A 25003-nucleotide genomic window follows, 5' to 3' on the forward strand; every position below is an offset into this window, starting at 1 on the left:
GAAGCGAGCACCTGAAGCTCCGGTTTCCAGAGGAGCGTCCTCTTTCGGGATGGGGGGGGGGGGGAGGAGAGGGAAGAGCATTTTGCGACCTAAGAACACAAAGCCACTTGCCAGCATGACACCACAGGTGCCAGTCTCAGAGCAGAAGCCGTGGCGTTGGGAAAGCAGGCGAAGGCATTTATAAGAGATGGGTGGTTTATAACAACAAAAAACAAGCTTATAAAAATAATGTCGATTGGACAACTAAATACTATATAAGATTAAAAGTTTATTTTCTTTATTGATCTTAGAGAGAGAAGGAGGGAGAGGAAGAGACATAGAAACATTGATGAGAGAGAACATTGACTGGCCGCCTCCTGCATGCCCCCCACTGGGGATCAGGCCCACAACCTGGGCATGTGCCCTGGCTGGGAATCGAACTGGCGACCTCTTGGTGCGTGGCTTGACGCTCAACCACTGAGCCACACTGGCTGGGCGTAAATGCATGATTTATAAACAGTTTGAGACTATCAACTTGGATGATACACTGTGCCTAGGGGGAGGGGAGTGGGCCAGACACTAAACTGATGGCTCCTGGAGGACGGCACCCTGTGCGCAGCTCTGTCCGGGCACCAGGGGGCTTGGTAAGTCTAAAGGCTCTTTCCAGCACACTGCTGTTGCCACCCACAGGGGCCAAGCCCACTCACCTTTGTGTCTATCCCCAGGGCACAGTAGGCATGAGGGAGGACCTGCTGAATGAACCCAGTACACACCCACTTAGTAAGTCTGAAAATACAAAGATATGCTTATAAAATAATATGCACCATAACAATGTGAACTTGGCTGCAGCAGTGACTGGTTACTGTGTTCTTCCCAGGCCTTCTAGCACCATTCTCAGACCAGACTGGGGTAACACTCTCGAGGGGTGTGTGTGTGTGTGAGAGAGAGAGAGAGAGAGAGAGAGAGAGAGAGTAAGCGATGCCTCGGGATCACCTGAGACCTCAGTTCTGTGTAAGTTCCGTTGTGCTCAGTGGAAGTTTCACAATTTTCAGTCTTATGACAATACTACATATCGATCAAACACTGTTGTTCGTTGACTTCACAATAACACAACACTGGGATTTACAAAGTGAAACTATGGACAGCATTTACTGTGGTGGGTTTTTTGTGTGTGTGTTTTTGTAACTCATCCACAGATCACACCAAAAAAATTGAAAAACAAAAAATCAGAATAGGTGCCTAGTCACCTGGTTTAGGGACAGGGAGGAAATATGGACCAAAACAATGAAAATTTAGAATTTATATAAACACATAAACACTTAAGAGATGCTACTGAAAAGGTACTTGGAGGAATATGCCTTAGTCTAACTACCTATGTAGTAGTTGTCTGAAAATATAGCTGCCAAGTTCCACTTATTCCTGTCCCCACAAGACATGTGTCCCATCAGGAGCTGGATATCTGCCCACCCTGAATGAGAGCAGGCTGTCCTGTGACGGGTTTGGGCTGGCAGACTGTGGTGGAAGGAATGTTGTTAGATTTGGGTTTGGCCTTTCACAGGCCTGGAGGCTTCTTCTAGTATGTCCTGGACCTGGCACCACGCTGGAAGGAGGCGGGGACTCGACTACCCTGTGAGGAGAGGTAATACAGACCGGGTCTAGAGGACACGAAAGGAACTGAGAGCTATTTGCGTTTCAAATTTTAGAGGACCACTAAATTGCCTCCCTCAAAAGACAGACCAATCATTCATTCATTCATTCATTCACCCATCCATCCATCCATTCATTCATTCATCCATCCATCCATCCATCCATCCATCCATCCATCCATCCATCCATTCATATTTATTGATATTAGAGAGAGAGGAAGGGAGGGGGAGAGAGAGAGAAACATCGGTGAGAGAGAACATTGATTGGCCGCCTCCTGCATGCCCCTCACTGGGGATCAGGCCCACAACCTGGGCCTGGGCCCTGACTGGGAATTGAACCCGTGACCTCTTAGTGCATGATGCTCAACCACTGAGCCACACCAGCCGGGCAAGACAAACCAATCGACACTCCCACCATGTACCTGTTGGGTTCCTCATCTCTATCAATAATTGATGTTATGAATCTTTAACATTTTGGCCACTTTGATAAGGAAAAAAATGGGTATTTTATTTCAACTTGTATTTCTTAAGTTTGATCCAATCTATGGTTAAAAAGAAGTTTCTTATTTTCACTTCTCTGATTCATATATTTATTAATCATTTGTATTTCTTCTGTGAACTATCTGTTCATGTCCTTTGTCCGTTTTTCTATTTTCCTTTAGATTTGTAGGTATTGTTTTATCACCTCTATCGTCATTTTTGTAATATTACAAAGATTTTTGCACAGTCTATCATATATCTTAATTTTATCTTTTGTCTTATAACTTTTATATAGTGTCTAAATTTGTTTTTTCCCCCCTGTGGAAACCTTTGTGTTTTGTATTTTGTTTTAAAAAGAGCTATTCTCCCAACTATAAATATATTCCCTAATATTTCCTCCTATTACTCCTACAGTCTTTAAAACATATTGCCCTTAAATCCGCTTATTCTGTAAATGATGAGAAGTAAATATCTAATGCATTTTTTCCTGTTAGCTAATTGTCTTTCTACCATAAATGTCCCATCCTTTCCCTGATTTAAACTGTCATGTTAAATGTATACCAAGTTTCCAATGCGATACTTAGACTTGTTCCTACATTCTCTACTCTGGCCCTTCGATCTGTTTGTCTATTCTTGCGCCACCACGACACTGCTTCCATTACTACAGCTCGATGATAGTCCTAGAGTTGACAGTGCAGGCCTCCTCCCCTGTTCTTGTTCAAAGTTTCTTGGCATCTTCTTTCCCAGATGAACTATAGGAGCAGCGTGTTCTGTGGAAATCTTGGGGTTTTCACTGGAAACACACCAGTCACATTTTACCTTGGGGAAAACTGACATCTGTACACTTTTGACTTGTACCATTCAGGAGCATGGTGTATCTCTCCATTATTCGGGTATTTATGTCCTACAGTAAAATTTTATAGCTTGCTACATGTGTCAATGCTCAGTTTTTACCACATTAATTTGCATGCATTTCTCTCTCTATATATATTTTTAAGTTATTCTTAGAGTTAGCATCTGGGCATGTTCAGTCCTAACTCTCTGAAAATAGAGGCCCTAACTCCTAGTTTACTAACCATATGGGGTTCTGTCCAATACTGTGCTGTAGCCAGTGGTTAGTGAATGCTCGTCACTAACAGCAGCTAGACCACAGCACAATGCAGAGCCCGGCGGCCTGTCCTTATCTTCTGAACCTATTTATAATCAACAGCTGGCGATACTAACAGATGCCAAGGGAAAGACAGCGAGGGAAAATCTGGACTCCCTCCTGCCCCATCCCTCCATACACACACTGCCCTACACACATAGATGGAGTTCACACCAGAAAGGACAAATGGTTGATGGGCTGTTTAAAAAAGAGTTGGGAAAAAAAAAAAGGGTGACTCATGCTCATCTTTGCCCTAAATCTGTGGGTGACCAATTCTTTTGATGAGACCCAGGTCCCTTGGCTATAGATCAAACCACTTTATAGCTGTTGAACCCAGACTTAGCTGTTACTCCCTGATTCTCTCCCATACCTCTCTACCAAGTTGGCACAGGTTGGCGCACAGGATACTTTTAGATGCTCAGCCTGAGACTGAGCATCCCCACCCCTACCAAGTCCTTTCCAGTGAACCAAAAGCCCCTCAGCAGCTATTCCTTGGCATTTTAAGTTTGTTTCAGACAAGATGCTTTGGTTACAGCAACCAAACCCGACTCTAAGTTAAAAAGAGATTGCATCAGAGGGATGCTGAAGTGGTTTTGTGTTTTCTAAATGATTAATGATATGGAGCATCCCTACTAGGCCATTTCCTTCCATTTTATCTCTACTTCCGTTTCTATCTCTAATATTAATCACAATTTTATCCTCACCCGAGGATATTTTTCCATTTTTTGTTCAGATAGAGTGGGAGGGAGAGAGAGAAAGAGAGAGAGAAAGAAACATCGATGTGAAAGGGACACATCGAGTGGCTGCCACCCACACGACCAACCAGGGCCGGGGACTAACTGCAACCGAGGTACATGCCCTTAGCGGGAACCGAACTCGGGTCTCTCTGTACCGCAGGCCGACGCTCCAACCGCTGAGCCAAACCGGCCAGGGCATATTAATCACAATTTTAAAATCAATTAGTTAATACATATATATCATCAGTCTCTTGTTTGTTTCACAATGGCTACTGCTGGTAGAGTAACTGATCAGAGTACAATTGGCAGTGGTTAAGACTGCACGTGCCATGATGGAGCATTGCCTAAAAACTGACAGAACCCAGTTTCATAAAACCACTCAGACTTGCAAAATTTAACCTAGAGAATTGAACTTGGTGGAAATACGAGCAACAACAGAACTTGCTATGGAATAACCTATGGTCAGTAATATACAATATGAACAGAAAACTAACTCCAAGCTTTGTAGTAAAATCTAAATGGAAAACAAACTGGATAAAAATAAAATTTAAGTCTTGTATTAAAAAATCATCATGGAAGAAAACTGGCTCCGTAGAATTTATCTCAGAAAACATTTTCTCAAAGAAAACTCTTTAATGCTAGCATAACCCTAAGGAGTGGGTAATGGGGTCAGAAAGGATGGTATTAGGGAAGACTTGCTGACTTGGTTGAGGAATTACAAGCACCAATCTCAGTGCGTGATGGGGGGTGTTATGGACTGAAGTTTATGTCCCCTAAATTCATGTGTTGAAGCTCTATCCCCCAGTGTGATGGTATTTGGAAATGGGACCTCTGTAAGGTAATTAAGGTCAGATGAAGTCCTGAGAGTGGAGCCCCCAAGATGGGGTTGATGCCTTTCTAAGACCAGAGAGACCAGAGCTCCCCGACCATGTGAGGACAAAGCGAGAAAGTGGCTGACTGCAAGCCAGGAGGGGGGAGCCGCTACAGGAACCCCATGTGCCGGCACCTTGATCTTCAACTTCTCAGCCTTCAGAACCGCGAAAAACAAATATTTGTTGTTCAAGCCACTCAGTCTGTGGTATTTTGTAACGGCAGCCCGAGGGGGTCTAAGGACGTTTCTTTTAACTTTATTTTTATTTATTCTTTATTGATTTTAGAGAGACAGGAAGGGGGAGGGAGAGAGAGATAGAAACATCGATGAGAGAGAACATCGACTGTCCGTCTCCTGCACGCCCTCCACTGGGGATCGAGCCCACAACCTGGGCATGTGCCCTGACTGGGAATCGAACTGGTGACCTCTTGGTCCATGGGTTGACGCTCAACCACTGAGCCACAGCGGCCGGGCATGAGGACGTTTCTAAGCACCCGATCTCAGTTAGTCATGTCTCTCATTTAGTCTTCATGACAACTCTGAGCAATGGCATCACCCCCATTTTACAGAGGAGAGAAACAGTCTCGACTTGCCTGGTGCCACAAAGTCTAGATTCAAGGTCAGGTCTCTGAGTTCTGTCTAGACCTTTTCTTCCTATGTCGCACTCAAGACTTTCATCAACTCCCTCGACTAGGGGTTAAAATAATGACCACTTTGTGCCCGTTTTGTTCCTGTCTGATCCACTATCAGAATTTAAATTAAATTTCATTTATCCAAACTGATCATTAAATTTGCTGAAACTTCTCTTTGGTGTTATTCACGTACTACATTAAACAAACAAAAAACCATTTCTTTGATTTTACATGTTTTTGTACAACTTAGCCAACTTCTTGATGTTAGCGTTTTTCTGCAGAAGCCTCATCTGAGGGTAATTAATGAGAATATTCACATTTGCTTATTCCTATGATGAGGCGAAATGTTAATAAAATCATACTAAATATGTTCCCAAAGATAATGAGGCCCAGGAGAGGAACGACAGCAGAGTGAGAGGATGCAGGTGCTGCAGGAAAGGTGAGAGGTGTCTGGTTTGAGGAAAAATTTTTATTCTACTTAATGAGTGAGAATAAACTAATCAGAATGAGCACCAGTGGGGTGGGGGTGGGGTAGGGACACTGGGAGCAAAGCTTTGTGGCAGCTCCAGAAGTCAGAAAACAGCTCCAGGCGCATGCACGCACGTGTGTGTGTACGTGTGTGTACATGTGTGTACATGCACAAGGTTGTGTGCACACAGGGGAGGTGAGGAAGCAGGGATGAGGCAAAACCTTTCAGAGTTCAGGGGAACATTTTGTAAATGCTTATCCTGGATCCTGACCCGCCAGAGCCTCCCCTCCATGAGCCTCGAACCCGGGACTCTTGCTCCTCCTACCACAGACCCCTATGGCTCCCTCTATGGCCTCTCTGAAGCCAGGAGGGCAGCAGCCGATCTTTCGTGAGCCCACCCCACTGGGCTCCCCTTCACTGCTAGGACACAGCCCCCTTGAAGCCCCTCCTCCTCAGGAGGCCAGATGTGGAGTGGACTCTGCACTGAGTAACCCCAGTCCTGCTGGGTTCATCATTAACTTCGGAAACAAACTTCTTGGGTCTTTTATCTCAACTGGCAAGTGGCACATTCAGCTTCTCATTAATAGGCTCATCAGAAGTACGCTGTGAACACAGCATTTCCCCACTGGAGCGAATCCTTCGCAGCTGTCACACATTACATTTCACTGTGGCTAGACATTCTATGCCTGAACCGCAGGCTTTTGCACAGGAAAATTCCAAAGCAGAGACTGTTTTGTTTTTGCCTGAAATGACCAAAAGTGGCCGTACGACAGAGAGAGAGAACATCTTCTATTTCTGTAACTGGTTTCTAAATACCGAACAGAGGCCATGGGGGCAAGCTAGCACCTCTGTGACCCATCATGTGAGCGATAAAACCCAAATGTTGGAGAGAACAGGTACACGAATGCATTACAATAAAACTGCTTTAAAAAACAACAACAGCCCTGGCCGGTTTGGCTCAGCGGTTAGAGCGTCGGCCTGTGGTCCAGAGAGACCCGGGTTCGGTTCCCGCTAAGGGCATGTACCTCGGTTGCAGTTTGTCCCCGGCCCTGGTTGGTCGTGCGGGTGGCAGCCACTCGATGTGTCCCTTTCACATCGATGTTTCTCTCTCTCTTCCTCCCACTCTATCTGAACAACAACAAAAACAAACAAAACAAAAAACCACTCTTTCACTCCAAGGAAAAATATACTCCATTTTAAAGTTCAGAGGAAATCAGTTAAAATGCCTCAGGATTATATTCACATGTTAAATGTATCTGATCCTATTATCTCCCTGTTCCACAAACAGGGTTCAGGACTGGTCAGACTCCCCTGCCACCCCCGACCCCCCAGTATGTCTCAGCCTGGTCTTCACACTATGCTTTACATGAGCTTGGAGTTTATGAAGAGGATCCGGGGTTCTGCCTGACAAATGCCATCCATTGAGGAACCAGTTCTGCAAAGAGCCAGTCAACTATTAGCTACCTAATTGGGAGACTGCACCCCAGCTCCTGGACCACAGCCAAGATGCTCAGTGCGAAGCTCTTATACTTGTTCTGCTTGCCCAGCCTGTCCGCAGAAAACATTGCTCCTGGATGGAAAACATTGCCTCACCTTTACTATTGCTAACTTAAGGATTTGAGGAACTGCCAGTGCTAACCAAACAGGACATACGCTGAGGCCCAGCACACAGGACACCCTTGACTGGGATCAAACCCCTGACTCTTTGGTCCGATGGCCGATGCTATAACCGCTAAGCAAAACCAGTCAGGGAGGGATCAAACATTTTAAAATAAAAAATGAAACCAGCCCGACCGATGTGGCTCAGTCGTTGAGCATTGGCCCATGCATCAAGAGGTTGCCGGTTTGATTCCTGGTCAGGACACATGCCCAGGTTGTGGGCCCAATCCCCAGTGGGGGGCATGCAGGAGACAGCCAAGCGATGTTCTCTCTCATCAATGTTTCTCTCTCCCCCTTTCTCTCTCTCTAAAAACCAATAAAGAAAAAAAAAATTAAAAATAAAATGAAACCATACACGTGCTAGAAGAAAGTATAGAATTTTTTTTATAATCCTATAATGAAGAAGACCTTTCTAAAGAAAACAAATCCCAGAAGCCATAAAAGAATCGAAAAATTTGACTATGCAAACATTTAAAAAAAAATTCCGCACAGTAAATACCACTGTGGCCAAAGTCAAAAGACAAATGACAAATTGAGAACAAATATTTGCAACTCAAAACACAAAAGGTTATTTCTCTAGTACAAAAAGGGCTCTCTGAAATGATTAGGAAAAAGACCGATGACCATCAGAAGAAAGGGCAGAAGTTACCAAAAAAGGAAATAAAAACGAACAGTTCTTAAGTGTATAAAAGAGGCACAGCCTCTCTCATAAGGGACATACAAATTAAAACCATTGTGACAAAAAAGTTTTTACCTACCAGATTGGCAAATATCAAAAAGTAGGAGAACCCCTCATGTTGGCAAGGTTTCAGGGAAACAGAAACTCATTCGGTGCCTGTGGGGATAGCCTAAGGGCAGCGGTTAACAAAATTTCCCATGCATGTAACCTGTGACCCAGCAATTCCACTTCCCATTTATCCTACACTGACATGTGCAGATGGTGTAAATACAAAAGTATTTATTGCAGCATTGGAAAGCAAAAGATTAGAAATAAATAAAACCTCCATCCAGGAAACAGGTTAGACAAATAGTCCATTATGTAACGCTAAGCAGCCAAGACATAAATAGAGGAAGCTTTTCTTATACTCTTATGGAAGAATCAGTGATATTTCATGAAGAAAAGCAAGGTGCAGAACAGTATATAGCATACTGCTGTTTGTGCAATAAAAGGAAAGGTGTGTGTGTGTGTGTAATTGCTGTTTTTGCCATCAAGAAACTAAAAACATTAATTGAAGAGAACTGAACAGTGGCTGGGGGGTGTTTTTTTTAAATTTTTTTTTTTTCTTTCTTTTTTTTGGGGGGGGGTGTTTTAATGTAAATGTATGACTTGTTGTTTAAAAAGAAATATAAGCTCTAAAGGGGTTAAGGATGTTTATGATATGCATAACTATTATACATCTACGCTGATAAACACAGGAGTCTACTGACGGCAAGGGCATCACTGAAGGAGAAAGCAAGGTCACAGATTCTGTTACGACCTTGACTGAGAGAGCCATGGGGACGCAGCCACTCGTTCTTGAGCCCTGAGCAGAACTGCAAGAGGAAGGAAACGCTGCAGCTGCCCTGGAACTTACGCAGTTCCAAAAAGCTGAAAGAGGCTACTGTTGACGGCTGTGGTTTAGCCCCATTGAAATGGCAGCCCTCTCCTGTGGCGTGAGAACACACTAAAATATTTCCTCAAACAGTCAACAGCCCCACCCTTGTGAAAACTCACAGAAGCTTAGGCACCAGATCTTCATCCTTGCCCACACACCAGGAGAGCATCACTAAACCACAGAAATAAGCAGATTCTATTTAGTTCTGCTACAGCAAAAGCCATCTCTTTTTTTTATTTTTTATTTCTTTTTCTTTATTAATTTTTAGAGAGAAAGGAAGGGAGAGGGAGAGAGAGATGGAAACATTGATGAGAGAGAACATCGACTGGCTGCCTCCTGCATGCCCTCCCCCCTGGGGATCGGGCCCACAACCTGGGCATGTGCCCTGACTGGGAATCGAACTGGCGACCTCTTGGTGCGTAGGTCGATGCTCAACCACTGAGCCACACCAGCGGGCAAAGTCCCTCTCTCTTTACACATGAAGAACAAATGCCAAAGACAGTGGCTAGTGTCAGTGCTTATGCTTATTACTAGCAATAAACTATACACGACTTTCAAAACTCTGAAGGATGAAATGTATATTCGGAGCCCTCATAGTTTTACTTGATGTCAATTTGAAACAGCTACATGAGGTCTGGGCTAGGGTTTCAGAAGCTCTTGGAGTCTGGAGTTTCAGGTCCTACACGACAGCACAGCTAAGCGATACTTCTTTGGTAATGTTTTTCTCTCCACTTTCTCTAGCTCCTTTCTGGAACTACTGTTATTTGGATGTTGGATTTCTTAGACTGATTCTCTAATTTCTCTTCCACTTTCCATCTTTTGTCTTCTTTTTTTACTTTCTGGAAAAGATCCTCAATTTTATATTCTAATCCATCTACCTCCCCCTGTTTGGAATGTTCCAATTTGATGTCTCTTCTTGCCACATGGATGAACACCTTCTTTCCGAGTATGCTCACGGCAGGTTTTCTTGCTCAAGTTTAGCTTGGCTCTTTTCATGTGTGTTCTCCATTTCTTTTCTTCTGCTCACTGTGTATCTTTGTCTTCCACGTTCAGAGACTCCTGGTTGTCTGCTCGTATTACAGGGTGAGGCACTCAGAAACTGTCGTGGAGCTGTCTGTCCACAAAGGGCCTGCCAACTTGTGGGTTCCAGCCACCCTTTAAGAGGGTCCCCAGAAGTCTCTTGGGCTTGTCCGTTTCCCCAGGGGGAAATCCTCGCATCTCTTTGGTATGGTCGAGGACCTTCCACAGGCAGACTCCATGGTCCGTGCCTCCCCTCCACCCTCTCTGCTGGAGCAGACCCTGGCAGACCCTGGCGTGTGAGATGCGAAGGAGACTGGGGACTTAATGCCAGGCTTCATGTTTTCAGACATGTTTCACACCCCATCTTCAGAGGTACTGGTGCCTGCAATTCCGAGCCTTCAACATCAGCCTCATTCCCGTGGGTTTCCCCTCCGCAGGCTGGGGTGTCCACTTTCTCTGGTCTTCAAGTCAGTGTCCATTTGCTCATCTGCTTTCCACTCATCTACTCCCATCTCCTCCTATTCTCTAAGTTCTTGAGAATTTGTGCTTCTTTATCCTACATGATCATTTTAATGGGGATTCAGGAAAAAATATGTTCAATTTGCCACTTTTAATCAGGTTTCTCTTTTATCCTAGTTGAAATGATTTGAATTAACTTCATAGTAGTGGAATCAACATTTTCACTCCTTTATTTATGATCTATGTAGTCATTCAGTAAACATTTACTGAGTACCTACTGTGTGCAGGACACTATACTGAGCAGTGAGAACACACAGTGTAGAGAAAAGAACAAGAACTTGGAGGTTAGAGAATCGGGTCCAATCTCAGTTCTGACAGCGTGCTGTCTACCAGGTGACGGGAGACGTGCCGAGGAGCAGGCGGAGAAAAAGGAAGCTGAGATCAAGCTTGGTAACCACCGAGTTACGGGACCAGTGGAACATGAGAAGCTGATGAAAGCTGGCTACACTTGGACATATTAGACTTCCTAAAAACCACCATCCAGTTCCCACTCCTGGATATTAGACCAATTTTCAGTCAACTATCTATTGATAAAGACCACAAAAATGGATCTGCTCCCAGAGAAGTCCTGGAGAGTGAATTTGGTTCAACTAACATAGTTTAAATAAAATTACAAGTAAATTTGAACTTGGGCTGCAGGGCCCATTTAAGGAACATGGGCCCTGCAGCCTAGAATGGACAAGATTGGAAAGGAGGTGACTCAGTGAGGAGGTGACTCAGTGATGGGGGAGCCTCACATGGAGCCCAGGCCCATCCGTATGTGCTGGTTTGACACCATGTGATGGGATCAGTTGTACCATATGCTTCTTTTGCTTTTTATTCATTTATTTATTTTTCTATTTATCTTCAGACAGAGTGGGAGGGAGAGAAAGGGAGAAAGAGAAACATCGATGTGAGAGGGACACATCGACTGGTTGCCTCCCGCACAACCCCGACCAGGGCCAGGGACGAACCACAACCAAGGTACGTGCCCTTGACCGGAATCGAACCCTCAATTCATTGGTCCATAGGCCAACGCTCTACTGCTGAGCCAAACCGGCCAGGGCTTCTTTTGCTTTTTAAAATTTATTTTCATTTTTTATTAATCCTTACCCGAGGATATTTTTTCCATTGATTTTTCTTAGAGAGGGAGAAACATTGATGTGAGAGAGACACATCGACTGGCCGCGTCCTGCACAATACATACCAGGGCCGGGGACCACACCTGAACCCGAGGCACGTGCATTTGACCAGGAATCGAACCTGAGACCCCTGTTCTGCAGGTTGACACTCTAATCACTGAACCAAACTGGCCAGGGCATCTTTTGCTTTTTTGAAGACACAGTAGAGCCCCGAAGAAAAAAACCCTCAGTCATTATGAACAGCACAGTAGGTTGGTCATAAGTTGGTGGAATCTGGAACTGATTGATTTAAGGATGGCATGGCACAGGGGATGAACCTCCTTCCGTCTCAACGAAATGGAGGGAATCTTGAACATTTTGGATTCTGAAACTGCTGGACTTTTTAGCAATTCCCACATGAAGACAGAGTCTCTACCAAGCAGCCACCATCTGTACCTAGGTTAGAGAAAGTGGTGGATTTCCCCACAGACTCAGCTTGGTCATCTTGATGCAACAATAAGGCCTCAAAGATGGCAGCACATTCCTTTCCGGCTTGGGGGCCTCCTGGAGCACATAGTGCAGGTGGGCAGCACCCAAGAGTCAAGTTAGAGCTAAACACCCACCCCAGATGAACATCCACTCATACAGACCTCATCCCCTGATGGCAGAAGACAGTGAGTAACAGAGAAGGTACCCAGCTCATCCCTGTTTGTCTGAGACTTCCTCATTTAGCACTGAAAATCCCACTTTCTGGGAAACCTATCAGTCCTGGGAAAACCGGATGTCTGGTCAAAGTTCAGAGGACAGTAGCCCGGATTTAGCAACCCAACCTTTCACCTTAACGGTTTGGGCTATTTCATCAGAAACATGAGCACTTCCAAGATGAATTCACTTGACAAATGTGACCTCACTGATGCTAACCATCAATCCTTGGTCTCAGTGAAGATGATTTTTGAGTCTTTCATTTTCTGAGAACTCTCTTACAATGGAAGTTTTCAGGTAAATGTGCTCTGAGGGTCTGGTGCCTACAAAACACAGGCATCAGAGCAACACAGACCCTCTTATCAGTGGTTACTGGCTTACCACAAGCATCTTAGGAAATATTTGCACAGTTCTTAAAATGGATAAAAGCAGGTCAACAGTATTAAGACTCTTGGCAATTACAAGTTTGTCCTATAAAAAGGACAAAGCTGCCCTGGCAGGTTTGGCTCAGCAGTTAGAGCATCAACCCATGGACCGAGGGGTAGTGGGTGTGATCCCCAGCCCTGGTGTGGGACATGCGGGAGGGGGCCAATCGATGTGTCTCTCTCACATCGATGTCTCTCTCTCTTTCTCTACCTCCTTCCCTTCCACTCTATCTGAAAATCAATGGGGGAAAAAAAAGGACAAAGCTATAGCATTCAGCCAAGGAGGAAAGGGTCTAAATCTGATCTGGAATGTCTCTGTGAGCAAGAGGAAATTAAGAGGAATTTAAGCCCGAGACAATGAAATCCTTTTCAACTTTAACTCGCCATAAACAAGTTGTGTCGGCTCTGAAGTTTCTGCCTAGGAAGGGTCTAGTGCTGGCGATAGATAAGACCAGAAAGGAGTGTACGAAGCTGCATTTACATGATGTTTTATTTAAGAATGAGAAAACAGTAATTGCCCACATCCAAGTCCCTCACCCTTGCTTCTCCGTTGGGGCCTCCACTGCAAACAGACAGCCTTGCAAAAAGGAAAGGAGGAAGGAGATGGCAGGAAGTGCAGTAGCACATACACTGAGGCCTGTGCCCTTTAGGTCTGGGAAACTACTCCACGCGTTGCACATCAGAGACCCGAATTAGTGCTTTCCTGCAGAGTATGTCTAATGTTATATATGTCCTTCTGTACGCCAGGGTGAAAACAGTGTGTCTCACACATCTGTGACAAATACGGCATGTTTACAGGCTTTTATTTGGGGAAAATAAAAGAAAAATGAGTATTTACTGTTAGGAAGTGGATCTTCAAAGGTTCATTCACCAAGACTAATGGGGGACTCCTTGCAGGAAACTAACTGTAGAGGAACTCGCTTTAGATGCAATATGGCTCCAGCAGCAAAGGCGTCTGGGAAATGCTGGACTCTTAACTCTCTGTCATCTTAGGCTTGGCTGACTACCCCCAAACCACCCAAAGATAAACGTCATGCCCCCAGGTAGGAGGTTAGTGAATGTAAAGTGTGATAATTTAGGAATGCATTGTTCCTTCTGGTGGTGACTACCCACCATGTGGTTTTACTATTAACCCACAGAAAAACGGATCCTTGTCCTGGGAGGGGTGTGGATTCTCCCCATTGGCCCCACTGGGAGCAGCTACATTGCCTGTGTAAGGCTGCGTGTCAGTGCTTCAGAACCGATCCTGATTTTAGACTTTTGGGGCTTCCTCCCAACTCTAATCACACAGACTAACTAGGGTGAGCACAACATTTTCATCAGATTCTTGTTTGGAGTCCGTACTCTGGTGGGTGAAGAGAGAAACAGGGGAAACCACAGAAGATGAAGCCATCACGACCTTTGGAAAGGTTACCAGGTCTGCCACTGGCCCGTGAGGAAATGCGCAGTGAGGGCACCATGGAACTATTTTTGGCTTGGTGTTGGAATGAGTGGGATCCTCATCCCCAAGTTTCAGGTATTTCTAATCCATGGAGAACAACAACACCCAGTTTTTATTAATACAGGTGGCAGCTGAGTGTCGAAGAAAGCTATGACATTTTTGTCTCTGGGGAAGAAAGGCCCCACAAACGTGTGGCAGTGGCTTTCATCACACTGTTTCCCTTCTTCGGACCCTGCAGGTGCTCATAGGTGTCCCAATAAAAACACCCCAGCTTCCTGTTTCTAGGCTTTGGATTAGCTTAACCCTCCATCACGCGCCTCCTAAATGCCTGTATCTTTAGCTACACCATGCCCCACACTGGCAGGCCTGCTAATGAGTGAAGTAGCCGAGGCCTGGCTTCCCACAGGGAATATGTAGGTTCTAATACAGGCTTCCCGAGGCCGGGTAGCTCTGCCTCTTTGCTTTCTAACCAGGACCTGGAGAATGGAGACTTCGGCTGCAGCCAAGGGAAGGGCAGAGGCTGCAAACTGCTTTCGTGCATATACCTGGGGTTGTCCTGACTTAAAGGCCAAAACAAATAAACAAACAAAAAACAAACCAATCCATCTTTTTTCAGAGACTGGGTAGTGGCTTCCCAATAAACAAAACTCTGAGCTAAAGTTGCACCTGACTCCCTGGTGCCCCAGAGCACTGACTGCATAGGCTGGGGACAGTGTGGTTTCTTTTACCGGAGCACACATGGCATTTGTCAAAATGGGGACATCCCTCACCTCTCTCTCTCTCTCTATGGTGATAAGACAAAACGGCATTACGCTTAGAATTTGGAACCCCTAGGGATCCTGGTCTGTCTCATCAAGAGTGTGGCTCTTGCCCTGGCCGGTTTGGCTCAGCGGTTAGAGCATCGGCCTGCGGACCAGAGAGACCCGGGTTCGGTTCCCGCTAAGGGCACGTACCTCGGTTGCAGTTTGTCCCCGGCCCTGGTTGGGTCGTGCGGGTGGCAGCCACTCGATGTGTCCCTTTCACGTTGATGTTTCTCTCTCTCTCTCCCCCCCTCCCACTCTATCTGAACAAAATATCGAGAATGTCCTTGGGTGAGAATTAAAAAAAAGATGCAAGAGAAAAACATTTAAAAAAATAAGTATGCATTCAATATTTTATTAAGGAAAAAAAAGAGATTTGTGTCGTCATCTAGATTTTCTCATAATTCTGAACTGAGCTTTTAGCGAGTTTTGCTAAAAGCAAATACTTCATGAGAACAAAAAAATGAATCCCGAGGTAAATATTGATCTGTTGCTAAGTGAACAAGAAACACATCAGCCCATCTAAGCCGTTTTCCTCGACATTGAAAAGATTCACTTCTGATGCATGGCTGGACAGATGACCTTAGCACAGATTTTAAAACTGGCTTGAATGCTGAAAGGAAAAAACATTCCCTATTCTCCTGTTTTCAATGTTCAACTTTCATCAACTTTCTTCTATTTCAGAACAGCGAGAGGAAATGCTCTAATTCTGCACGTGTCATAAGAGCGGGCTGCTCTCGGTGGTCAGGGTTACTGAGTCACATCACTGGCCTGCTGTAAATCAATTAACTGAACTTTCTAGCCCAGACGATTGTTGGTGAAGGCTGCAGACAGGCTTCCTCTAGAAAAAATCTTCCAAGTCCCGGAGAAACACTTTTACCCATAACAGACATATTTCCTGCCCTCAGCTTCAAACAGATGGGAGGCTCGGACAGAAATGCAAGACGGAGAAAGAACACAGGGCGGTGGCTTCCGACAGGGTGAGTAAGACACAAAGAGGGTCACTGGGAATTGGAGGGCCACTCTGGGGTCAGAAAAACTCACTGAGGATGGCCCCTTTCTGCCCCCACCTCACTTCCCTCACCTGCACCCCGAGAACAGTCTCTGTCCACCTCCCCAAGGATAACAAGGGGACCAAGTCTGGAGCCACAAACTTGGGTTCACTTTCCCTCTCTGCTGCTCTCGGTTTCCCCATCCTTCAAAATGAAGGGAAAACAGAATCCCACCTCAAAGCTGTGAAGAGGATTACAAGGCATGATGCCTAGGAGGGTGTTTCACAAATGTAAAATGCAGTGATGCGGACCACAGAGAAACATGAAAACATCCCGGCATATGTCCCATGAGTGCAGGGCACAGGCATTCCTAAAGCTGGCATCTACATGCAGAGTGAGAGGCTGGTGAAAAGATGGAGGGAAAGTGCACCCTTTGCCCTTTAATAATCTGTCATCTCCAAGTCAGAGAAAGCCTGGGTGTTTGGAATTTAGCTTCTGAAGTAATGTTCCAACATGCCTTAAGGGGGCCGGTGCTCTCATTGAAAGGCCAGATCTTGGCCCTGGCCGGTTTGGCTCAGCGGTTAGAGCTTCGGCCCGCGGACCAGAGGGCACGTACCTCGGTTGCAGTTTGTCCCCAGCCCCAGCTGGGGTTGTGTGGGTGGCAACCACTCGATGTGTCTCTTTCACGTTGATGTTTCTTTCTCTCTTCCTCCCTCTCTCCCTCCGGCTCTATCTTAAGATAAATGCAAAAATGTCCTCAGGTGAGGATTAAAAAAAAAAAAAAAAGGCCAAATCTTGAAAGGAAATAGTTTCTGGGGAATCTGTCCCTTCATACCCACCTTCACACCACAGCTAAGTAGTTGAGGCTGACCTCCACACCTCTGTGATTTGGGTTTCACAGGAGGGAGCATGCAACTCGCTAATGACGGGGGTGGTAGAGGCTGGAGGTGGTGGACAGAGTCACGAGGTCCAAAGAGACTGATACCAGGAGGGGTGGGGGCCCTCACCATAGAGGACCCATGGAGCCAGGCCAGCACCTTAAGCTCATGGAGAAAGTGTGCCAGGGAGGGACAAGAGGCAAAGGGAAACCATGAAACTTAATGTCCCTGGGTTGTTTGTTTTTGTATAGGAAAACAAGAAAAGAGATTTTTTCTTTAAAAAAAAAGCCATAATCGGGTTTTTTTTTTTTCACTTTGAACTATTAGTAAAAAGGCAAACCTTACGTGATGTTTTTCTGGAACCTGAACAATAGCAGCTCTTCCACAGCTTCCTCTAATTGCTCAGGAACCGATGCTGGGTGGAAATACACACTCATCCCTAGGTACATGTACAGGGTTTTTAACACCTTGCTTTCCAAAAGCTCTAAAAATGAGATGGCCAAGGAACTGGGTCTAGCTACTGGGTCCCACAGTCTGAAAGAAGCTGCCGATGTTACTTGCCAATCCAGATTAGTGAATTATCTACATCAAGTATTGAAAAAAGATGCTGGACAATTTGAAAAGCACGCAGATTGCCCTGGCCGGTTTGGCCCCTCGGTTAGAGTGTCAGCCCACGGACCGGAGAGTCCCAGGTTTGGTTCCCACTAAGGGCACATACCTCAGTTGCAGTTTGTCTCCGGACCTGGATGGGGTTGTATGGGTGGCAACCACACAATGTGTCTCTCTCACATTGATGTTTCTCTCTCTTCCTCCCTCTCTCCCTCCTGCTCTATCTGAAGATACATGCGAAAATGTCCTCGGGTCAGGATAAAAAAAAAAAGGCACACAGATTCTGTGCACCGTCTTTGGAAGGGGAGTTTTCCCTACACACACTGCTTTGTAATAACAACATGTTCTTGTCTAACACCCAGTGTAGAGCCACTGGGATGGAGACCCCTCAGCAAGGGCAGCTCTAAATTCAGTATGATGACATTATATTGCACATGGCACTGCACAAGTATCAGGTAACGCGATCCATTTATACGTCTCTTTTGACTTAATAGTAGCTTTTGGGTCATGGCATCACTGTCACAACTACGAGAATACTGCACACGAATGTACAAAACACCCAAAGCTCACAGTGGCTCTTCACCCTTGGCGAACAACATGAACGAGACCATCAAACGACACAAGCAAGGACCCAAGCTCTCTGTTGTACATTTGTCCCCAACAGAGGTGGGGAGAGATATCAGGACAGAGGGAAAAGCTTCTGCTAATAGCCTCTGAGTATCAGAAACTCCACTGAGTGTGGGTCACACGCTGAGGGGACACAGTGTGAGTAGACAGCTCCCCAAGCAGCTTCAATCTGGTGATCAGGTGGCCCCGGCAGAATGGACTAAGCTCAAAGAGGCACAGAGCGAGACCAGTGAGGAGAGGAGGGATACAGATCCGGGGACATGGAGTGCTCCAAGCATGAGGCTCGGCCCAAGCCCTAAGGAAGACACAGCTATTCAGAAGACATCAACAGGAAAACAGTTAACCACGTGTCTCTTGAAGATAGTTTGTGTGACCTAAAATGTACCCATTACGAGCACAGTTTCCTCTCTCAGAAACTCACCCAAAATACAGACCTGGACCTTATGCAGGGACACCTGGTTCATTTGGAATGAAGTATCCCGTTTAGGTGGTGGATTCTCTTAGCTACCAACAGTCCACTTTTCAATAAGAGAGATGGAGAGTACCCAACTCGTAAATCTGTGTTTTTTGCTTATCAAAGTCCTTGTCATGAATGATGACTCCAGGCAACCAAGATCGGATTCTGTCTCCCACCCTCCAGGACTGAAACACAGACTTCCATGGAGACTGTGGCTATTCCGACAGCCACGACGCTATTTCACATGGCCACCTCGAGGACACATGAACACTGCACAAGCCAAATAGCTCCTTAGGTGGGAATACAATGGGCGAGAGGCCGACTCACTCTTTGGTCAGAAGAGGACAGGACTTGAGCAGAAACCTCGAGAGCCCCGAGTCCTGGAAGTAGAGGTCAGGCGGGGCGGTGGGGCTCTTCAGATTCAAACAGCGGACGATCACATACAGCACGGCGGCCACTGCCGCCAGCTTCACCCCGTCAAACACGGCCGGCAGCTCGGAGGTCTCCAGCATGGCATTCATCTTGATCTGGGGAGCAGAGGCACAGCACCAGCTTTAGGGCTCGGTGAGGAGGGAGGAGCCCACACATCAGGGGAGAAAGCCAGGGATGACATGTCCTATCCAGATGTGTCCACGGGGCCCGCCCAGGTGGACTGCCACCAGCGCCTTACAGCCACCAAAGGACTGGCAACAACCCAAACCACAAACAGTTCTGAACACTGATAAGCTGGGTAGGGTGTTGTTTTATTTATTTATTTATTTTTTATCCTCACCCAAGGACACCTTTCCATTTTTTGTTCAGATAGAGTGGGAGGAAGAGAGAGGAAGAGAGAGAGAGAGAAACATCAACATGAAAGGGACACATCGAGTGGTTGCCACCTGCACGACCAACCAGGGCCGGGGACAAACTGCAACAGAGGTACATGCCCTTAGTGGGAACTGAATCTGGGTCTCTCTGGACCGTAGGTCGACGTTCTAACCACTGAGCAAAACTGGCCAGGGCGGGTACTGTTTTATTTAAATCTCTGGACCGCAGGCCGACGCTCTAACCGTTGAGCGTCAGCCTGAGGACCAGAGAGTCCCAGGTTCGGTTCCCGCTAGGGGCACGTGAATGAATGAATGAATGAATCTAATGACCCCTTCTAAAATAAGCAAACTGGAAAATGCTGAAAACAGGATCCGTCAGAGTGAGGGAAAGAAGTGCAGGTCAGAGAGCATGAGTGGGACCAGAAATCACACTTTGGTGTCTGTTCACAGGCAGCCTTGGATCTCTCTGCAGACTGAACCCACATGCGCTGTGCCAGGTATATGTGAAGGTCCCTGTTTACAGCCTGGGACACAGATGTGCAATGGGACTGCCGTGGCCCCCAGGTGTGGCTGTACTGCCTGTTGGCCCCACCCCTCTATTTTTAGAGCAGAATGAGATAAAGCCACCGGGACCTGACTCACCATCTGCTCCTCAGGGCACTGGTGTGAAGTTCAGACCTAGCCCAGGTCACAGGGATCCTTGTTATTGCTTGGGGCAATATGCAATGAAACTCAACTAATTTTTTCCCCAAGTTTTACAAAAGTAGGCTGAAAGTGAACCAAATCCAATCACTAAGCCAAAATTAAAAGTCGGAATAAGGCCTGGCCAGTGTGGCTCAGTGGTTGAGCGTCGACCCCTGCACCAAGAGGTCACTGGTTTGATTCCCAGTCAGGGCACATGCCCAGGTTGTGGGCCTGGTCCCCAGTAGGGGCATGCAGGAGGCGGCCAATCGATGTCTCTATCTTCCCTCCCCCCCTAAAATCAATAAAGAAAAAAAAAAATTTTTAAAAGTCAGAGTAAGAAATTGTGTACGTGTATCTGCTTTTCCCAAGCTCCCCTAATATGTTATCTTTTGAGGTAGCTTACCACATATACAAGACACACACGCACACACACACCTCCAAACACATAAAACAAACCTCAACAACAACAAAAGCAACAAAAATCCAGTCTTTCCCTTGCTGCTCAGCAGAAAAACAGATCATCAGCTGTCACCTTAAAAATCAGGGAAACCACAAGCTAACAAAAAAGGAGAAAATGGGAACTCTCACAGCCAAGGTAGCCATGGCAACGGCTTCCCCTGGAAGGGCTTCAAACAGCCTCTGCTAAAAACAGTCAGCACGAGAACTCTGGTGGCCAACAGTGCAGACAGAACAGGCAGGACAAAACAATCTCCCAAAGACATGTTTGAGGCATAACCAAAGAACTCGCTCGAGATCCACAGCAAGGCCAGAGGGGACGCAGAAACCCTTTTCTAAAGTCAAGGTGACTTTGGCCACTACAGGACCTAACCACACTGCAGCTGGCCTCTGGCAGGGCTCAGGTTGCTATCAGTGAGGACAGCAACCAAAGACTGCAGCTCCTTAACTCGCCTTCCAGCATCAGGGCAAGAAAACAATTTAAGAAAAAGTATCCGGCAATTTCACATCCAGGCTGGACCTCCGAATATATGTTCAGCTGCAGCAGCACCTTTGAACTTTTAAGAACTGACAGTTTCCTTAAAACTCAACCTCTGAGGACATGTCCCCCCGCTAAAGACTAGCTATTTAAAAATTCTTAAAACAAGGATTCTTAACTTGGGTCTGCAGTTCCCCTAAGGATTCTAGGCCCAGGAACCCCGTGAAAGCTCGTGTAATGGAAGGGGGTCTGAAGAGGCCATCAGCTCCCCGAGGGGCTGCGGCCTAACGGCGTTCACAGCACCACACGGGAGAGGCTGCAGGGTCCACCCCGTGGCTCCATCCCTCACCTCATCAGAGCCCTGCCACCTGCGCCAGACAAGCTAATGAGAAACTAACATCCAAGATGATACAGCTCACTGATATGGATTTTTAAGTCTAGTGAGAGACAAAATCTAGAAGAAACTCCAAAATTTTTCTGACCGGACACTGGTGCTATGGAACCGAAACAGGTGCCCTTTCGTGTCCCTTTGTTGGGAAGAGAACGGAGGGAAGCAGCAGGTGGCTTCCCCGTTTCCCTGTTGGTCCAGAGCAGACCTATCAAATAAGAAATAAAATAGGTCCTTCTCTGCGTTCTTCCACTCACTACTACCATGAGGGAGGTGGGAGAAGTAAAAATAAAAGTCTGGATGATACATACCTATGTTCTTCGTCCGTCTCTAACGGGAACAGTGACTGTCCTTGAGACGCTGTACAGCGGGGCCGGTCAGGTCAGATCTCGTATTCAGATTTACCTGAAAGCTGAAAAGATTGGTGACAAGAAAGAAGCAATTTAATTGAAATACAAGCACATTTATGTTTGCATTTCAATTCTCTAGAAAAAGAGAATTTCTGGAATTAACATGTGTCCGCACTCTTGGCTGTCCGAGCAAACCTGCTGGGAGAAGCCTTTGTCCCCGGGCTGATGGGCGGCTCTGGTTTCCAGGACGAGCTACCTGCTGCGCTCAGAACTCTGCCTAAAGCAAACTCACCCTTTCACCCTGTATCTCGTAACATAATCTTCAGAAACACCTGTGTAACTAATGACATAATTTAATGAGGCTTTAGGTCAGGACAGTAGTCAGGGTGGGTGGGTGGCGGTAGAAGAGGCCATAGAGGGGATAAATGTTGATGTTATAAATAAAATAGGATAAGATAAATAAAAGACAGCAATTAGTTGACTCATTCCTTCTCTTGTAAACACATAGCAATGATGAAAAAACATGAGCTGAGAAAAGTAAAAGGGCACAGACAGACTCAGGAACGTGGTACCGGAAACAGAACGGGACTGACAGAAGTGGGTGGGGACCCGCACGGCCTGCCGGGCCTGCACCCAGACTGGGGGCAGGAGGCTGGCTGGGCAGAAGCCCCGGGAGCTAAAAGTCTCCTGTGAAACGGGAAGCTAGAGCCGGGCCCACTGTGCTGAAGATCTGTGGCTTTCAAAGCAGCAGAGGAAGCAAAAGAGGATGGTGTTCATATATCACTGTCTGTGTGCCAAGCTCTGTTCTTCATGTTTTACATATATTAATGCACTGAGTCTTTACCACATCCTAGGAGGTAGCTACTATTATTATCCCCATTTTACAGGCTAGGAAACTGAGGCACAGAAAACTTGAGTAAGTTGCCCAAGGTCACACAGCTAGTAGGCAGAGAAGCCAGGGTTCATATCTGGCTCCAGAGACCCCTGTCTTTTTTTTTTTTTTTTTTTAATCCTCACCCGAGGACATTTTGTTGATCAGATAGAGTGGGAGGGAGAGAGAGGAAGAGAGAGAGAGAAACATCGATGTGAAAGGGACACATCGAGTGGCTGCCACTCGCACAACCCAACCAGGGCCGGGGACAAACTGCAACCAAGGTACGTGCCCTTAGCGGGAACCGAACCCGGGTCTCTCTGAACCGCAGGCTGACACTCTAACCGCTGAGCCAAACTGGCCAGGGCAGAGAGACCCCTGTCTTAACCACTGCACTGTGCTACTTGAAAGCAGCAAGCAGAGGCGGAGAGAGAAGCAAGCACGAAAGAAAATGGATGGTGCAGAGAACACAGATGTGACACCAGGGGCTTGCCCAGGCCACACCGCTGTGAACTAGCTGAGCTGGGGCTCCGGCCCAATATTCTCTCCGCCACCCCAGAATGATTTAAACAGAAAAGGAAAGCCAGATGAATGGGACAGTCAATTAACCTTAGGAGTAGTCTTGCTTAGCTGCAAATTTGTTTTATTTCTTTGTATTCTGAGAAAAATGAGCCGCAGAAGACCAGGTTTTGTTGTGGTGGGGACTGAAGAGCAAAGTCTCCAGCCCTATCAGAAGCCACTGGCCTTCACTGCCAACTGAAAAACAAGGGATGGATCCTAAATTGGTAGCCCATGAGATGGCGTTGCATTTGGCTGGCATTTTTTTTTTTTTTTTAATTTAAATTTATTAGCTGCCAAGTTATAAATGCCGGGAGATTTCAGATAAAAATCTGGATTTCTGGTTTCTCTCGGAAAAAAAAAAAAGGCAACGGTGAATGTTGCTGAGTGGCAGTGCCCCCTTCAGACAGGGCACGCTCTCTCCAGGCTGCCACAGTGCCACCACTCCTATGGTGGTCCTCAACACTCACCCCTGGCCTCCTTAACCATTTACAGCACCCGAGTGGTTCCTGCAGGCATCTGAACAAGCAACCCTCGGAGAAATCTGCCCAAGGTCCCTTCTAGACCTGGGTAAGTCTGTACTGACTGAATATTCACAACATACACTATCAGTATATGTATAGGTGATAAGTTCATAGAAAGGACTATGGAACGACAGAGTGGCAGATAACAAGATGTAGTACATTTTATTATTGGTATTTATATTGATGTTTGTTTATAACTTAACTCATTCCACAAACTGTATTCTACCTCTTCAATAAACACTGAAGAGATACGCAACATGCAAAGAGAAAGATGCAGAAGTGTGGCAGTCTGCTACTGCTTCCCCAAAAGGAGCCTCCTTCCTCGTAACAAAAACCTGGAGCATGTGCCTTGCTGGAAAACAAACCCCAGCCTCCCTAGCAGGTAGGTGGGTCTTGAGTCCATGGGACAAAATTCTGGCCACTTCTGGAGGGGCTAGTCTGCTTTCTGGGGACGCTCCTTACAAGGCAGGGAGTTCACTATTTGGCCCTTTTCTCGTCCTGCATCCCTGGGATGCAGACAACATGGCTGCAACCCAGCAGTCATCTTGGTCCATGAAGTGACCTTGCGATCACCCTTGAAGCCACATTAAGAGGACAGTAAAGTAGAAAGACAGAAGCTTGGGTCCCTGATGATTTCATGGAGCCACCATATCAGACCGAGACCGCCTACCTCAGGATTTCTTTTACCTGAGAGAATAAACCCCTGCATGTTTAAGCCACAGTTATTTCTAGACTACTTTAGTCTGCACTTTCCTTTAATATTTTTTAAATTGATTTTTGAGAGGGCGGAGGGAGAGAGAGAGAGACATTAATCCATTGTTCCATTTATCCATGCCTTCATTGTGCCCTGACCAGGACCAAACCCAATGCCCTGGTACCTCGGGATGATGCTCCAACCAACTGAATGACCCGGCCAGGGCTAGTCTGCAATTTCTACACACCCAAGTCTTATGGATGCTACAACTGCTGAATTATTCTATTATAGGGATTTTTTTCTTTTCCAAAATTCCTAATGACTACAGATATTTTTGTTATTAGAACAATAATTTAAACAGCAACTAGCAAAACCCAAGAAGAAATTAAGGAACTCTGAACAAGAAAAA

General features: G+C 46.1%; 1 protein-coding gene across 4 annotated transcripts in view; it reads right to left on the minus strand.

Annotated features, from left to right (window-relative positions):
* Nucleotides 1-25003, minus strand: part of ABHD2 (abhydrolase domain containing 2, acylglycerol lipase) — a 64615-nt gene that overhangs the window by 27000 nt on the left and 12612 nt on the right. For 3 of the 4 annotated variants that reach the window (XM_036278073.1, XM_036278072.1, XM_036278074.1), the window contains exons 2-3: nt 21909-22009; nt 19113-19312 (exon numbers count right to left, since the gene is read on the minus strand). In XM_036278073.1, coding sequence (XP_036133966.1) covers nt 19113-19306 — 194 coding nt within the window. In that variant the 5' untranslated portion in view covers nt 19307-19312; nt 21909-22009. Of the gene's footprint in view, nt 1-8378; nt 8511-19112; nt 19313-21908; nt 22010-25003 lie in introns of those variants that run through there. The other variant, XM_036278075.1, reaches the window with a different exon arrangement.

Source organism: Molossus molossus, unplaced genomic scaffold (genome assembly GCF_014108415.1).
Source record: "Molossus molossus isolate mMolMol1 unplaced genomic scaffold, mMolMol1.p scaffold_m16_p_24, whole genome shotgun sequence".
Classification (NCBI taxonomy): Eukaryota; Metazoa; Chordata; class Mammalia; order Chiroptera; family Molossidae; genus Molossus; species Molossus molossus.